General features: G+C 36.6%; 1 protein-coding gene and 1 non-coding gene across 4 annotated transcripts in view; one reads left to right on the top strand and one right to left on the bottom strand.

Annotated features, from left to right (window-relative positions):
• The first annotated feature begins 1,048 nt into the window (after positions 1-1,048).
• Positions 1,049-18,831, top strand: part of LOC113060735 (EF-hand calcium-binding domain-containing protein 11) — a 51,062-nt gene continuing 33,279 nt past the window's right edge. For 2 of the 3 annotated variants that reach the window (XM_026229887.1, XM_026229889.1), the window contains exons 1-5: positions 1,049-1,239; positions 3,466-3,561; positions 5,081-5,129; positions 9,177-9,278; positions 16,392-16,482. In XM_026229887.1, the coding sequence (XP_026085672.1) occupies positions 1,162-1,239; positions 3,466-3,561; positions 5,081-5,129; positions 9,177-9,278; positions 16,392-16,482 (416 nt within the window). In that variant the 5' untranslated portion in view covers positions 1,049-1,161. The remainder of the gene's footprint in view (positions 1,240-3,465; positions 3,562-5,080; positions 5,130-9,176; positions 9,279-16,391; positions 16,483-18,831) is intronic. The other variant, XM_026229888.1, reaches the window with a different exon arrangement.
• trnak-uuu (transfer RNA lysine (anticodon UUU)) lies at positions 1,591-1,663 on the bottom strand. The gene has a single exon. It is a non-coding gene; the product is annotated as a tRNA-Lys (tRNA).

The raw sequence follows: 18,831 nt of genomic DNA, 5'->3' as shown, positions 1-18,831 counted from the left end.
ATTTTACTTTTATAGTTGCAAACAGTAAACCATTTACTTTAAACTTTCATACTATATAATGTATACAACACAGTTTTTCTCTCAAAACGGATAAAATGCATTGAAAGAACAACGTTGTGTATTTGCACAGGTAGATGGAGCTATGTACAAGAGATCAATGTAATATGAACAGGTGATAGATAGACTTTATTACATAAGAACTTAGACTTACAAAGAGGCAGGAAGATAAAACTTACAGGCTACAACAATAATATATATTTTTTTAAATGTTACGTTTATAAAGAAAGATAAGCGCTGCATATATACAACTGCAAAACTGCTAAATCATTTTCCATTTTAAACTCATATCAAAACAACAACACAACAGCTCGTGTTTTAATTCGGCATGCTCTCGCTCTGTCTGTACACATGTCACTTACAGCCTATATGACAATGTTCTTCAAAATAAAAGTCTGTTTCGACTTTAATTTCAGAATTATGAGTTATGTCATCATTTCTACTTTATATGTTTAGCTTTCAGCAAACGCGTGAGTTTTTTCAGATGTGGTGCAAGTGGGCTGCTATAAATATCATAAAATATGCCTCTGATAGTGTTTTTTACAGACACAAAGTTTCATGAGATCTCTAGTCAACGCATTGTTCAACATTCGAAATGTTTTATTTATTAGTTATTTTAAAAGACAATTATGACAAGCAAAATTCATATACTACTAATAATAGAATTCTAATTAAAAACAAATTTGTGTGACAGTGTTTCATTACAGTTGTGTATTCAGTGTAATAATACTTAATAATAAAAATAATAGCTACTTAATTCATGAAAATAATATAAAATGCAACTATCCTTAATGGCCCTAAAATATACTTTTTCTTTAAGCAGTATACAATTTTTCCTTACACGTTAATACATTGTTTTGGGTGAAATATGTTGATGACAGATTTCTTGAAATTAACTTTTTATACAGAACTTTTATATTGAAAATAACGGACTCTTCATCGTGGATCATTCTCACGTTTCTGTCCAGTCAGCGTCTCTGGTACTGTGTAGTTAAACTGGTCTACTCTGCTTAGACAACCAATCCCTCATTGCCATAGGGTTTCCATGCTAACATCTACAACTTTCCAGAAGCCTTCAGGTTTTTATAAATATAGGTTGTCAGAATGCAAATATCCACAACTGGAAGAAGTTTTAGGATTGATCGAGAAATAAACAACGCCGAGAGGAAAAAAACTGAGTCGGTAAGATTTGAGCTAATGTTTAAGTTAGTGTTGAATGATGTCATGACATTTGTGAAACAGCTTGGTGTGGATGCTGAGTAACGTTAAACATACATATACGTTATAAACAAGATGAAAATATTGTTATCAAGATAGGAGGTTCAAAAGTTATACGACAGAACACAACGTCACATTTTTGTTTAACTTTAGGTGAACGAGCATGCGATGGATTTGGGCTAACGTTAAAAAAAAAAAAGCTTGCCATTGGGGCAGTTAGATAAGTTAACACGTGAGGCGCGAATAGAAAAGTATCGATATTACTGATGCAAACGAATAAAACATTTATCTACAAACACTGAGGGAAAAACGTTTCGCCCGAACAGGGACTTGAACCCTGGACCCTCAGATTAAAAGTCTGATGCTCTACCGACTGAGCTATCCGGGCTCTTGGTCTGCTAATAGAGTTGGGCATCTAAATCACTAACTGCAAAATATATTTCGTATGTTTATCTGTTGTGAACAGCAATCTCATAAATCATTACAATAATTGCAAAGAAGTGATCTGCATAATATTGTCTGTCCATAACGAGCGTTGTGCCGATTTCGGTAAACTACCATTAGACAAATCCGTTACTAGAGGTCGCTATTCATTATATGTTTGTGCAGCATCGCGCCTGGCGCTCGTGAACGCGGCTAAAATGACGTAGGCTACTCTGGCCGAAATTGGAAGAAGCTTGACGTGAAGATCAAACTCCTTCAGGTGCTTTTTAAGGCTTTGAGTGAAACCAATGCATATAAAGGTGTATTTCAATAAATTAGAATGTCGTGGAAAAGTAAATTCAGTGCACACAGATGTTTTATTTTATTGTATAAAAATAGAATTAGAATTTATTAAGATTAGATTTAACACTATTTGCATAAAGCAGTTTTGTGTTTAATGAAAAATATACCCAAAGTTGAAGAACAGTTACCATTCTTCAGTGTCCTTGCAAATATATACGATTACTGACGTGACAGACGGTGATTAACCTCATCTATTTCCATAGATGGGTGTATTCCTATTGAGCACCCAGTTTGTGCATGTCTATAATACAAAATAAAAGCTTACGTTCACAAATTGAGCCTACAAAAGCAGAAATAGCAGAAAGTATAGGTCTGTCCGTGTATAAAAAAAATTTCAATTTGAAAAAAAAAAAAAAAAAAGATTGTTCAGTTTAGTTTATACATACATTATTATATCCATATATATTTTATATATTTTCTGATGTCACAATAATATTCTCAAGGTTTACTGGGTTTTTCACTCTTTTGTGGGTTTTCACAAATTTTGAGTGTTGTACCTGTGTCATGACAAATCAGGTTCTCCCTACAAATCAGGATGGCTAATTATGATCCTAAATACAGAATTTAAAATGCGTATGGCTTACTATATTACATATATATTACTTATATTACTATATTACAGAAAAGAAAACTTTAGACATTACCCAGGGTAGCTTTGTTTGTTTTTTTAAACTAAAACAAATTCTGTGTGAAATAGAGTGGTGACAGATTTTGGTAACCTGTTATGGTGCCCTGTAAGATTCTGACCCTGCTGTATCTGTGTTCTAGGATATAAAATAGAGGAGGTTAGACATCATTAGAGTAAATTTGTTTAACATTAAAGCCATTTTGTGTCAAATAGTGCAGGGTAACAGTAACCTGTTGTGCTGACTTGTTGGATTTGGTGACCAGTGTATGTAGTTGTTCATATTAGAAAAATACATAAAAGACAAACTTATAAAATTTCTTTTCAAGTATTGAAAAGAGGAGGTTCGCTATCATCAGAATGAGTTTGGGTAATATTAAAGCCACTCTGTATGAAGTAGAGTTGGAAACCATTTATTTATTTATTTTATTTAATCTGTTTTACAGCATCTCTGATTTGACTCCTCTATTTCACCACAGCATTTGAACAGACACCTCCTTCATCCTGCCCTGCTCACAGTAATGTGCATTAACGCCAGACATATTCTGGTACAAACATTTACTGAACAAGTGACCTGTGGTCACAGGTTTTTTTCAGTGTTAAACACTGATTCTTTTTCTTAAAATCGAGAAAACATAAAGTGTGATGTCTCTGTTTACAGTCCAATGCCAAATAAAAACTTAGATTTCTTATTCTAATGTTGCCACTGCTGGGGTTATACATCTTAATAAAGATTGCAGATCAACTCTAAATGTAATATCCATGTCTATGTTCTTTAGGTTTTTCAACAGTGTGATGTGGGTCAGAAAGGTTATTTGTCCAGAGAAGATCTTAAGATTGCAGTTGTCATGCTTTTTGGATACAAGCCATCAAAGGTACAGAAAATAATCAGAATTGCTTGCTTGATATTCTCCAAAATATAGGGCCCTATGATTTCCGCGATGCAGAAAACACGCAGCTTCATTCATTACACACACACGGAAGTGCGTGGGACGCTCGCGTTCATTTCGGCATCTTTCCTCTCATTAAATGAGGACGTGAACACATGAACAACATCCAGAACTGCAATGAGAGTCACTTCATGAGCATCTGACCATATGATTTCAGTAAAACTAGTCATAGAATGTAGTATCACATACACAGAACTGTAAAGGTACCCCGTCAAAATAAAAGTCCGGCTTAATTTCATGACAAGTATTTGCCATTTGTTCTATTACTATTGTTATATTGCAGAATGTACATAGCCCAGTACTACTTCTACTCAAATAAAACATATTTTTTTTAAGGAATAATCACACAACATTTCTTCCATGTTTTATCTTTAATAGTAAATCCCATTTGTTTAACAAAAAAAAGTTTGCTTAATTTTCAATAATTAAAAGATAAATTAAATGAATGTTTTATGCCTTCATTTGATAACCAGAAAAATGTAAATACACAACAGAATTTCAGAGGGGAAAAAAACATTTCGTAAGGCTATTTTAAGAAAGAAATATAACGAATTAAGTTGTTTTTATGCATTTAATAAGTACACATTCTAAAACACAGAATAAGGTAACAATAAAACATATGGTGACGAAAAAATTTAACATTTCATAGGGCCCTAAACCTGTAATTTTTGTTAATCTTTGAATAAACTGATGTGAAACTGTATAAGTTTTATGATTTTATTTAATTGGACATGCTTTTTGATGAATACAATTTAATTTAACCATTAAAAAGGAGTTGAGAAAAATTAATGCAGATAAAAACGGAATCCAGAAAAATGTAAACTAAAAAAAAAGAATTTTGAATAAAATAAAATGGAATTTGGGAAAAAGTAAAACGGATTTCATAGGGCCCTAAAAATATAAATTTACTCTCTATTTAACTGAGACCCGCTAGGTTTTGAAATTGTATTCTGGGATATTGACTAGTGATATTCGATTCCCTGAATGAATCGTTCTTTTGATTTGGATCTTCTCATTGACTGAACGGCTCTGAGTTGAACCAGTTCACACAACTGATTTGAACAATTCGTTTAGGATGAACTAAAAATAAGTTTAGCTGTTCTAGAGCCAAAAACTCACGATAGCATTAAGCATGCACTGTTTTTATGCAAGGTCAAATATAATAGCTTTCCATAGAAACAGCCGCTATTAGGGAATCTAGGTATACTTATCTATGTCGATAACTGCCAGTGGATCTATGTCATCAGTTTTACTGAAAACATGAGTGAAAACATGGTTTTAAAAACTATTTCAGTGTCAAGTATATATATTTATTTGACTGTTCCAACTCGTAGAAAACAAATTTTAAACAGAAAGCGATTGGAGATGTTTTAAATACTATTTCAAGTTTTGTGTAATTTTCTTTATATATTAATTAACATCAATTTTGTATTTTCTCTTGCAGTCAGAGACAAATATTTTGATGGAGAATGGCTCTATTAAGGACTATCCAGGTAAGGAGATCATTTCGTACCTGTCATATCGCTGTGTATTTTAGTGTTTTGCGCTTCACCTTCAGCAGATGCTCAACCCACATTAATGTGCAGTCCAAAATTATATGCACAATTTCACTCCTGATTTATTTTTGTAGAAAACCAAATGTTCTACCGCTCAGGCAAATCGAAAGGAAAAGGAGCTTGATGTAGATACTGTGTAATCTTTTTACACGTTGCCAGTAATGAAATCCTGACGAACAGCGGTAAATAATGTTGCCGTGAAATGCATACAGGATTTCTACAGGCCCTTTTGACAGACGGAAACACTGAGGAAAATGGGGGTTTGGCAGGACAGCATTTTGAGGGAGACATTAAATGGTTGAAGACCTAGATTAGTAAGTAATTTGTTTCTTGTTTTATCCCACAAGCAAATTGCTTTTGTATGCTGCCCTGTGGGAAACCAGAAGATAATCTAGTCAAAGTGGCATGCTTCGAGTGATGAAATATTCCACCATTAAATCTCGCTTAGAGCAAATGGTGAATTAAATTACCCCTCTTTTGAATTTCAGATGATTACTAAATTAGTGATGGTCTGGAGGAGAGGGTTGCTGGTGGTGATGTGGGAGGCTTGACTAGACTCATTCCATGGAAAAGAGGCCGCTTAAGGCTTCAGTGCACTGTTGTCAACAAATAGGCAATCCCAGCTTCAAAAATAAGACCAATATTATTTGATGAAATATTATCAATTATTTATTACCAATAAATGAGCCTGCAATATATTAAACTGAAACCACATTTTTTTTTAAAAAATCTCTAATAACCTGTGAGCAGAATAGGATTGGAGAGATGGAAAAGGAGAAAAAGACTTTAAGGGGAGCTGTAACATAGCCACATATTTATATTTAAATATGGTCTATTAAAATTTATTCAAACCGATATATATTGTTAGTAGTGGCCTACAGTACTTGTTTGTTATTATAGCCTGTGATAATTAATAAATTACAAAACATTGTAAATAATAAAAATGTATCAAAAGAAAGTCATCCCACTCCACCATTATGTCTAATATCATCGCTTGGATCACGTGTCTGCATGTTGAACGTGATTTTTCTCCAATGAGGGGGAGGTGGGGCAGAATGTTTGACGAATTCTATTACTTCACTGATTGTCTATTAACTGTGAGCAGACAGTGTCAGTCAATGCATTGGGGAAAAAAGTGAACATAAATGGAAAGAAACAAAGCTCTGTGTCAGATTTTCCTAGCAAGCAACCATATTTTTAAAAAGAATCCCCCAAAAAACACAGCCTGGGACCCAGGATTTTTTCACACAACTTAAAAAAAAAAAAGGAAGCACAGAGTTACGTATTATAAGCGGATTTGGCAACTCTGCTTCAGTGCTACATGGTGTACACAATACTACTGCCACTTGTCTAGTCCACTCACCCCCTTGCCTCTGTCCTTCTCTTTATCTCACTCTCTTTTGTCTCTTTTCACTGGTGAAAGCGAGAAACGGAGGAAAGTTCTCACAGCTAGCTGTCACCTAATTGCGATTTCTAGTGCATCTATTTTTATCACAGAGGCATAAAAGCTTTGGGATGTGAGAAGTCATTGATTCAGAAATCCCTCCACAATAATAACTGATAAATATTTAATATCAGATTTTTGTTAGGATATAATGCAAGGCTCAAACTCTCCTTGCCCCCATGAGCGCCACAGGTTAATATGTCAGAGCACATGCGGTAACCACTAGGCCTTTGAATAGTTCAGTTTATAGGTTTTAGTTTATTGATTCATAAGTTGCTTGCATGTGTCTGTGGCATTCTATAGGAATACCTATAGGTTTTAAATTTTTGGTGTGGTAGAAACAAACGTTATGAAGGTATATGCACAATTTTGTGCTAAATTATTACACATTTCAGAGTAGCACATATCTCCTGCTATGTGTGTATTTTCAGTGTGCATAAAAGTAGGAATGCATGGTCTTATTAGTACCAAAATTATTTTCTATTTATTGGTATTGATAGATTTGTTGATATTGACTAATTTCCCACATTTTTTTATTATTGTCATCAAATGATCAGTTAATCTTAATCGGTTAAATTTGTAAGAGTTTTTTTTTTATGTTGCAATTTATGGGTTTATCTCCCCTAAAAGTGTAAACGTTGAGTTATTTTAGTTTTTACAGTTTATATATATATGAACTAAAATATAAATTTATATTAATTTATTATTAACAAATTATCTGTTGGCATGAACATGCATATTATATAATCAGTATTGATGTGAATTTTAATTATCTGTACATTCCTGCATAAATAGCCAGCATTTGTTGAGAATACTAGAGGAAAACACAGATAATGTTGAAGCCCTATTTATTGAACTGCATTCAGATTCATGATAATGTAAACATGGGCTCGTATGACAAGTATTTGATTATGACGGCCCTGGATTTGAAAAGCCCAGACAAATGCTTGACTAACCAGAATGGGACAGTAGATTAGAGCTTAAGGTTTACATTTGGCCTTTGATTCTCCAAAATCTTCTTATATTTAGGCTGTTTGTGCAACATTCAGCATTCATTTAATGTTTGTATTCTAGCATCCACCCTGGGCTGGAAGGGTCCGAAGTGAAAATGGAGGAAGGAGGACATCAAATCATGTCCATGATTTGAAATAGTAGCACAAGGCGAGAACACTGTTGCACATTTTCCTGTGTGTGTGCGTGTGCAATTAAGGCAGTGGCCTGTTCTGCTAAATGATTCATGTAAAAGAGGAGAGAAGATGTGAGGATCAGAGGGAAGGGGAGGGCAGTGTGAAGAAAACGAAGAAGAAAGAAGAGTCAAGTCAAGTCTGTTTTATTGTCAATTCTTCCACATGTACAGTACATACATACAGAGAATCAAAATTGTGTAGTACAGATCATAGAGAGGCAGAATTTAAGAAAGGGATGGGAAGGATATACCACCCAGTTGACACATCCTTGACTGATGGGCTCTGTATCACAGTGAATTAGTCAGGCCTGAGCTGGCTTCCTGCATCAGCAACGTTTAAAGGCAGGAGGGAAACAAAGAGAGAGAGATGGGTTTTAAATAGTTTAGCACAGCTCTTTGTCTTTCATTTGTTGCCAAACATGCTGTCTGGCATATGTGTAAACCTGTGCATTTGTTCTTTTTATTCTTTTTCTTTTTGTTCTTTTTAAGAGACTGCAAGTTTTAGGGTATTAAAAACTGAACTAGGTATGTATTTTGCGTCCATAAGATACTTTTATATGTGCTCAATATACTTAATGGCTATGTGATGATAAAATAAACATATATTGCTTAGGTGGTGTTTAAAATCACTTCAGTCCAAAGTTGTCCCTATTCTATCAGAATTTGGCAGCACACATTAAAGTCAAAGTGAAATGAAAATTTAATTTATTCAAAATTTGTGTATCTTGTACACATTAGAACATGTGTAATGTCTAAAACATATCAGTAACCACATAGCAGAACCCTGGCAATCACTCTAGTATTGTGGGTGTGTTTCATTTGGTCAAGCACCACATTTTTTCTTCAGGAAAAAGTACAACTCTGTTTACTAACTTGTTTTTAGAAAACAGTCCTTTCTGTGTTCATGTAGTATTCTTTTATCACCTGGTGTGAGATTCTCAGAGGATATATTACAGCGTATTTTTTGGCATGACTCGAAGTGCAGTGGAACCATCATGTCTGTCCCTGGAAATCTTAATTAATTAACTAATGCCTTTCCCAATAGAGGTTTATCCCCCAGTTTCTCAGCTATGACTGTCAGTGTGGTCCACCCAGATCCCCTCGCCAAACTCCCTCTGTAGGTTTGGTGTTTTGCGAGAATGCTGTTCAGAACTCCCCAGCCTACCCTTTTCATCTCAATAACAGCACCTCAGTGAAAAAATTACTAACCTTCAGGCAGGAGGGAAAGATATAACTCCTTTAAACACAGTGCTTTCGGATGACTGCCATGTAAAAGAAGAGCATGCACTTCAGACGAGAGCTTTGTAATAAACCCAGTATTGTTTCTCTGTCTCTTTTTCTCTTTCTCTGATAGGGGTCCTGCTGGAGCGGTTTGTGTCTCTCATGGGAAGGAAAATGTCAGCAGAAGATCCATATGAGAAGAAAAGGCAGATCTTCAGTGCATTTGATGTACACTGTATGTTCCTCCTCTCTTTCTCTCTGCATCCTGCATGTTTGACACTTTTGCTTCAATACAGTTAAGTCGATAGATTGATGATAAATCTGCTTGCAGATCTGAAAATGCTAAAGAATGGCGAATCAGTTGAAACACTGGTCCACTATGAGCGAATCATCTTTTGGGATTGTTTTTTTTTTTTTTTTGTGCAAGTACTTGGCATATGCACATTAAATGTTTGTTTTAAGATGACATATTTCAAGTGATATTTCAAATAACAAAACTGTGCAAGCAAGAATATGATGAGTATGAATACGTGTCACATACAGTGCTAAGTTTAGGCCCCATTAGCCAAGGAGAACTAGAAGTAAACAATGTTACAGGCCTAGAATAACTGAACAAATCACAGTATAGATTTAGCACTGGCAGGTGGACAGATGTGAACCTTCTTGAGCTGATTGGCTACTAGCTTTGTCCTGTAACTCAGCAGGTAGTGTGTGGTAGGCAAGGCAAGGCAAGTTTATTTATATAGCACATTTCGTGCACAATGGTAATTCATAGTGCTTTACATAAAATAAAGTTAAATATACAAATATAACAAAAATAAAACAAGCAATTTTAAAACTGTGGAAATGATTTACAAATGGACTTATTTAAAATGAATTTAGAACGAATTTAAAACAAGTAAAAATACTAAATGATTTTACATAAAATACAGTGAATACGTAAAATACAGTGCAAACAGTTCGGACATCGCACAGTGCTCATTCAATAAATGGACAGCTAAACATCTTAATTTTGAGTCTAGATTTAAATGTGACTAGTGTTTTAGCACATCTGATCTCTTCTGGAAGCTGATTCCAACTGCGGACAGCATAGTAACTAAAGGCAGACTCCCCGTGTTTTGTGTGAACCCTTGGTATTTCTAACTAACTCGATCCTAATGATCTGAGTGCTCTGTTAGGTTTATATTCAGTGAACATATCTGCAATGTATTTCGGTCCTAGGTCCTTGAGTGACTTATAGAACGTGGTACAATGTCTAGGGTTTCTAGCCCCCCCCCCCAACCCCCATAAAAAACATACATGTTGGCAAGAGAGGTACCTTTGAGTCGCTATGAATAAGTGTGTGCTCACTGGATGCAATGCCAGGTGAACTTGTCTCAGGGAAGGGACTATTTTTTTCTGAATAAATGTCAGTTCTTTGATAGCATATTTCTAATGTGTTATTTACACACGATGGTGGTAGTAATCCCCGTTACTGTGTTTATGACTGCAGTTTTAAAAGAGACCTGTTGTGACTGGGAAGTGTTTTCATATTATTGCAGTAGAGGGCGCCATGCTTCTTTTTTTTATCATGCAATGAATATGCTCCATCCTGATTTTTTTTCTTCCTAGATATTTATGGAAAAAGAAATCTATTTTGTGTGATTTAACTTAAACTGAGATCTGATTTTTAAACAGTTATTACCTTGTAAACTACAGTAATGGCCAAAAGTTTTGGCAGTGACATACATTTTGTGTTTTGCAAGTATGACATACTGAAAAACAATGGTAATCATACCATAAGTTTTAAAGGCTTTTATTGGCAAAAAAAAAATATATATATATATATATGTCAATATTTACTGTGTTGACCCTTATTCTTCATTACCTCTGCAATTCACTCTGGCATGCTGGATATTAGCTTTCTGGGTCAAATCCTGAATGATGGTACTGATGATGATCTGTTCTTGCCTCATTAGTTGTCGGAGTTGATCAAACTTTGTGGGCTTCTGCTTGTCACCTCGCTTTTTGAGGAATGACGACAGCTTCTCTATGGGATTGAGATTCGGGGAGTTGACTGGCCACAGATCCAAAATTTCTATGTAATAATTTGAGGCACTTCTTTATCATTCTTGCTTTGTGGCATGTGCTCCATCATGGTGGAAAATGCACAGATCATCACCAGATTGCGCATGGATCATTTGAAGAAGTCACTCTTGCGGGACGTTTTGAAACCATTCTTTATTCATGGCAGTGTTTTGGGGCAGAATTATGAGAGAGCCCTCTTTCTTGGTTGTAAAACAACCCCACGCATGGATGGTCTCAGGACGCTTCACTGTTGACATGTAACAGGACTCATGGACATGGTAGTGGTCAACTTTTCTTCTCTGAACAAATCGATTTTACAGATGTCCCAAACAGTCAGAAGGGAGCTTCATCAGAGAAAATAACTTTACACCAGTCTTCTGCTGTCCAGTCCTTGTACTTCCTGCAGAATTTCAGTGTGTCCTTGACATTTTTCTTGGAGAGAAGTGGCTTCTTTGCTGCCCTTCTTGACACCAGGCCATTGTCCAAAAGTCTTGGACTCACTGTGCGTGCAGATGCTCTCACATCAACCTGCTCCTCCTCAGGAGGAGACAGTCCTGGTGCTTGCAGGACACTATAGGACATCCTGAAGACTTTTTCACTGCAGTCAAACCTCTCTCTTTGAAGTTCTTGATGATCCGGTAAATGGTTCTTTCAGGTGCAATATTCTTTGTAGAAATGTCCTTGCATGTGAAGCCATTTTGATGCAAAGTGATGATGGCAGCACATGTTTCTTTGGAGGTAACCATTGCCAACAAGAACATAATGACTGGAAGTGCTTTTTTTTAGCAATCAGTCTGCTCTTACAATCTAATTAGTATGATAGTGAATTCACGTGACAAGTATTCATTCACATTTTCTCATGTGCTGCTGATATGATTAGTCAGTTAATGTTAGATGTTCATTATGTGTCAGGAAAAGTATTTTTTTTTTTTTTGGCCAATAAAGCTTTTAGCAGTTAATTACAATGCATCTGAACACAAAATAATCTAGAATCAAGCTGAATGAACACCACAACAGTTTAAGCAGTATGTCACTGCCAGAACTTTTGGCCACGCTTGTAGAAAGTAAAATACAATGTTCCCTTTATCTTTAACTGCTGTTTCTGAAGTATTTTGCCTTATATGAAGTCATACTATGAAACAAAGTTTGAAGCTTCAAGGTTGGGTAGAAAACATAGTAAAATGGGTCTCGCTGTCTCTGTGGATCATTTCGCCCTGTTTGTAGGATATTCCAATGAGAGGCAAATGTATAATAACTAATTAATTTTGTTACAGAAATAATTTCACCGAGTAAGTTAGGAGTGACCACAGGAGGAGGCTATCAGCTGGCCTTGATTGAATCAGCTCAGAATGGTCGAGGGATCTTATTTCATTAACCCTGCCGACCCACCGTTACAGAAGAATTATGGTGTGTTTGAGCAGAATATTTCTACATGTGAAGGCTTGCAGCTTCCTGCCTGAAGCTGACTCTTTCATTCACTTATTGTTTATCTCTTCGGTATCTCATTTGCTTTCTCATACTGCTTTGAAATATCTCCGACTTCCTGCGAGACTCCCAATCAGGTTTTGGAGCATTTTTACATCCTCCTAGGACCTAAAATAGTCTCCAGCAATAAGTAGTAGGCATTTAAAAAATACAGTTGGCTTTTAATTAGAATTGTGAATGTTAATGAACCATCACATTCATCTCGAGGACCAAATTGCTGTGAGCGAGTTCACTCAACCCTTGTGCGAATTCTGAGCTACCTGAAAATTAGCTAATTTTAGAACCGAGATTGGAAAGTCAGATTCTGACTTATATTTAACTCAACCAACCTAGTGTGTTTTTGGACTTAACTTTGTAAATCAGCATTGACGAATGATAGTGCTATGAAGTGCACTTAGTATGAAATCTGGATCGTTTTAAAAATGAAATTGGCTTTAGAGATGCACCTATTGATCATCCAGGGACTGGAATCAGCCGATTTTCCACATGTTCGGCCCGGACAGGTGATCAGCCGGTTAGCCACTTTACTCTGTTTCTCAACAGCGCTGTTTAGAACTAAAACTCATGGATGGCGTGGTGGCGATAGTTATGATACATTGTAAAGGCCCTCGCATACTGAAATTGTCACATGCGTTTTTCCGTATTTGGCATCCTAAAAAATTGTCACACTGAAAGCCCTTGCAAATTGAGTCCGATGCCTAATAATTAATCCGTTGCAAAAAATTTGCAAAACAAAATGCAAGTCTTCAAGCAGTGAGGGTGATTTTGTTGTCCTCTCTTCTTTCTTTTGAAATCAGTACCTACCATCCTATTTCCAAGCTGTTCTACAATCACCTGCCACAATCTGTCTATATATTCTGTCTATTTGTATTCCGCACTTTGTTTGTCATACAGTGCTTTGTGCTGTGAGGATCAACTTGTCAGATGCCATTCTGGATTTTGCTATTCGCTTGAATGGTGGCGCTGAAATGTCAAAACACCCCTCAAAATGCAATCACATTTTTTTTTTTTATGATATACAAAGGTTTTGAAGGCAGTGTGTAAACGTGATTGACACAAAATGAGGTCATGATTTATTTTTAACACGCGAAAACTCCTGATGAGTAGGACCTTACTCACAGAAAGTTATAGATACATACTAAATTATTATTTATATATCTTTTTTAAATATATAATATAGGTAAGCAACACACAACCAAGATGTTTCCCTGATTAACAACACGATTGCAATGTGACACTGATTTTATACAATAATAGTTCAATAAACAAAATTCAAATTAAATTACTAACATTATAGACACAATATAGTTTTTGCTCAATTTCGCAAAGGGAAACCAATCAAAAGCCACAGGAGAACTGTTGTGTGTCTCACTTAAAAAAGAGCCTCTGTGTTTCTTTGCAGTGGAAAGATAGAGTTTGTTGAAACTGATTTCATTTAAATGATAACAATTCTACAGTTTCTTATTGTGACTGAATTAATTGAAACAGTGTCAGAATTTGATGTAAAAGATAACACATTCTGTACATTTAATTAGGTTAGGGGGGAAATTCCCATTTATAAACAAAGTGTTTTGTTATATACAGCAACTCATTTCAGCTAATTTGTTGTTTCTACCTATTTCCAGTCACAAACCACTTATTTTGAGAGTTGTTTTAGTGAGAGAGCATCTGTAACTTAGTCCAGATTGGGGATATTGTAATGTTAAATAATTTATTTCATTATTTAAATTAGGGTTGGGCCAATAGATCCCAACTACTCTTTTGAATGCACAATCGCTTTTTAGTTTCACTTTCACTTTCGAGATTCTGAGGATCTGCAAATCATTTGCCATCATCCTCAGTCATCTCTTCTTACAACCCTAATTTAAATACTTTTTTTTTTTGCATTGAAAAAAGTAGATTTTTATTTGTATATGCTGTCAATTATAGTTCTTAGAAAGCAAATCTTTGAACAGAATCGGAAGGACAGCTGTCCACCAGAGCTTACATGCCAGCAAAGTGTGTTAATAATTTCAGCAGTTCCCTGATTGATTATCTTTGTTCCTTTGCCAGCTAAGCTTAAACCCTCTGTTCTGACTTTCTTTGCCTGATGTTCCTGTCAGACTGCCAACAGAGGCAAGTCCTCTCCTATCTGTGGCTGAAGAGTTTGCGCTGGATGGGATGTTTGGCTGTTTCATCTGTGCCGTCACCCCCGTCTTCATCTTCAATGGGGACGCGCTGGAAGCTAAAGCGTGCTGAAGTGCGTTGCTCCCATTCAGAGCTGAAGTGGCAGCCTGCCTGGTTACAGAGCATGCTCCGTGCAGTTGGAAACCCTTCCTTTCTCACCTGGTGTGAAAGTGAGCTGAGTTCCCTGCCGATTCCTACATTTGTTTTCTTGTGCATTCAGTGAATAAATCATGCAATTATGCACCTTTCTAACATCTCAGATCTTTTTACATTTAATCATTTAGCTGACGCTTTTATCCAAAGCGACTTACAATTGCTATATATGTCAGAGGTCGCATGCCTCTGGAGCAACTAGGGGTTAAGTGTCTTGCTCAGGGACACATTGGTGTCTTACAGTGGATTCGAATCCGGGTCTCTCACGCATGTATATGTGACTTATCCACTGCGCCAATACCACCCATATTACATATGAGATGTTGCATTTTTCTAGATTTGCACAGGTCCTGTGGTTTCCGCAGGTGTCCGCTTTCATCCCTATTGTCGTGGCTGTGGAGGGCAGTGTTTGGTTTTGCTTGGTGAGCTGCTGTTATCATGTCCGACGTGTTGACATGCATGTCACAGTGCTCCGTGACCCCCACCTCCCCATAATCCCCCCACTCAGTGCGCCACTGTGCCTCTCATCAATTCAGCAGACACGCTAAACAGATTCCACTCTCAGCTCTGACTTTGGATGCGAATTCTCTAAACTTCCTCTTGGGAGACATTTCCCACAAATCAAAGTAGGATTGCATGCCAGCCGCTGAGAAGGCACAACAAGCTGTTCCTTTGAGCGCTCAGGAAGAGGCTCCAGGAGACACTCTGAGATCTCAGCCAGTCTTACTTCTCGCTCTTCCAGTATCAGGCAAAAACTGCAAGTGGCCTTAGGTATACTTCATTTTCCACGCCGTCTTGCACACAGTTGAGTGTGCAAGCTTTTCAGAGCATACTCCTTTAACCACAAGTGTGGATGGACATGTTTAGTGAACCATTCTTTTCAAGTGCTCAAGATCACTCACACGTGCACTGTTGTAAGGCTGTTGATTTTATTGTTTAATAAGATTACTTAAATTCCTTTTTTTCATGGTTTTGAATAAAGATTAGCAAATGTTACAATTAAACCTGTTGGTGATATGCCAATTGTTACAGTTAAGAAAAAAAAATTAGAACATTTCCATAGTTGTAATCAGCCAAGACACGGTCATTGAAATGAGAAACAATGCAAGGTTATGTGATGTGAATTGAACTTCTTTTAACTTGAGCACTGCATTTTAGAATGCCATTTAATGCACAAGACGTTACAGGAGACTTTAGATGCTACCTCAGTGGACTAAACTGATGACAAAATTACGTTTCACAGACAGTCTGTGGGCCAGAGCAGAATGCACACAAGGGAAGGTTTACTTTTGGCTTTATCCACCAGCCTTTTAGGTGGTGGAACAAGCAGAGAAAGCAGATAAGCAAAAATAATGAGCGAGCGCTCTCAGGTTTGCTTATCTCATCCTCTTGCTTGATCTCATGCAAGTGTAACATATTTGATGTTTTAAAAGTATTAGTCTTGTTAACTCTTGCTCTGGCTTTTTGCTCTCTACAGGTCGTGGCTTCTTGAAGCTGGATGACTTCAAAAGTGCCTTCAAGCGAGTTGCTCCTCATCTGCCAGAAAGGACTGTGCTGGAGGCTTTCCGGTAAGAGTTCAGGTGCATGTTCTCTGACCCCCCCTCTCTATCTCTCATGTTTCCATCATCTTTCTTCTTGATTTCCTTCTTTTCCAAAGTAGATTACAGAGGCAGATGGATGTAATTATGCAGTGAATGTGTAGTTAGAAAAGGATTTTTGCCCCCATCAGTCAGAGCAGGCCTCCCACTTCAACCTCAGCAACAAGCTTTTGGCCGGAGCTTTGTTACTCGAACTCCTCCTCCTGAAAATGTTTGATACCGTCCCGTGTGAGAGAAGCACAGGTCTGAGAGTCTGGAGGCTTGCGGTGTTGAGATCTGGCTGCTCATTAGGGTGAGAACAGTTCCTTTGTGCCATGCTCCCTGTGGAGTTTCTCATCCCCTTTCCACTCCTGTTCAGTCACCTCAACTTCACCGCCTCACTCAAAACTGCTCTGAACAGGTGGGATTCTGAGTCTATGCATGCTGCGCGTTCACACCCATTTCAAACAGTTATCACTAGACCCAGAGCTATTGCTGGATCCCAAAGCCAATATGACATTCGACAATCTCCCACTAAGATCTCTGCATTACTTTCGTACCATGATGTATCTAGAGGTTTCAGCGTGTCCCTGTGCTTGCAGTTATAGTGACACGTTATTATCAGCCCTCAGCTGAGTCTCTCTTCTGGGTTTCTACTCCTTTTGAAGAGGTGATGTGGTTACCGTACGCAGTTGTGAGACGAGGGCAATTAATCTCTTTCATCCTTTGTTTGAGGGCTCAAGAGCTCGGAGATGCGACACACATCTCCTTGTGCGCAAACTGTTTTTTTTGTTTGTTTTTTTGGACAGATTTAGTGCTCTGTTTGATGTGACTCATCCTCACACAGTTGGCCACTGCTGCGAGTTGCAGCTACTAACTGTTGAGAGCGCCGGTTAACATATGGACACCCTCTCACACCACACAAACCATGATCACAGACAGCGTGGATACCTGCGTCCATCTGACCTTAAGCTCAGATGACCTGTTAGGAGGCGATAACCTCAGTGAGTCACTGTTTTGCTATGACATTCCAGCACCGCATTGGTGGAGTGACTTATGAGTGCAGGAGGCTTTTTTTTTTTTTAATTAAATGCCACAGTTGTGTCAGAACTAAAGCGCTTAGGGCTTATGTCACGTGAAATCATGTAGAGTGACTTCGATTTGTATCTAGCGACTTCTCATTTGGCATTAGGATAGTAGCCAATTATTTTCAAAATCGACTAATATAATGATCCAATATTAATCTGCTATGTGATTAATCACATCTTCATTAGACCAGACCATCTTGATATTCTTTAGATCCCAAGAGCACTCTGTATTTCTTCAGTCTTTCCTGTGCCATTTTTTATGAACACAATCTTTTTAATAAGTAAGGGATAATCATACACGGTTAGCCATTGATTATCATTTATAGCTCAGTATCAGAATCCAGTATTCAGACAGACAATGTAATAAATAAAAAATATACACCACAAGTAATGTCTGATTCGCAAACTTTTTTTTTTATACCCAAAAGTAATCTAAATTGGTATATCATTAGCTTGATAAATAACTTTTGAGTAAAATATTGTCATTGTTTTTGTATTATTTCTATACTATTACAATATAAATTTGATAAATTTTGTTAAATAGTTTTTGGATTTTTTTAAATTAGATATTTATAATCTATTTAGCTTTATTTTAATAAATTCTAGTTTTAGTTTAGTTTAATTAAATACATTTTTGAGTTAAATTGATCTAATAATCAGTTTATTTCTGCTTTATTTCAGTTTCTTTTTCCTCTTTTTCTTGTTGACACTTTATTTTAAGGACCAATTCTCACTAATAAATAGCTGCTTATTAGCATGCATATTACTAGAATATTGCATGTTTATTAGTACTTATATAGCACATATTAAGGTCTTATTCTACATGACCATGTTTTAGAGCACTTAATCCTATCCCATAACTAAACTTAACAACTATGTTACTAACTATTAATAAGCAGCAAATTAGGAATAAATTAATAGTGAATATGTGATCCCTATTCTAAAGTGTAATATTTTTTTAATTTTTTACTATCTTTATAAATTTTTACTATCAAATAATGCAGACTACTTGTTTTAGCTCTATTTGGCAAAGCTGGTGATTCCCTTTCGTCCTCTCAGGTGTTGACCTTCACCAGTTGATGCGTATCTCCCGTTATGAACAGCTATGTAGATGTTTGACTTCGCAAGAGTAGAGAAGCACCTGGAACAAAGAGGAACACTTGAAGCTCTCTCTTTTTGTGTGTATGTGTGTGTGTCAGTGTGTGTGCGCTCCGGTCCCCAGCTAGCGCACGGTCAAAGTCATAACCTTCAC

Source organism: Carassius auratus, chromosome 42, assembly GCF_003368295.1.
Source record: "Carassius auratus strain Wakin chromosome 42, ASM336829v1, whole genome shotgun sequence".
Taxonomy (NCBI): Eukaryota; Metazoa; Chordata; class Actinopteri; order Cypriniformes; family Cyprinidae; genus Carassius; species Carassius auratus.
The sequence above is the reverse complement of the archived record's forward strand: the minus strand, read 5'-3'. Positions and strand labels throughout refer to the sequence as shown.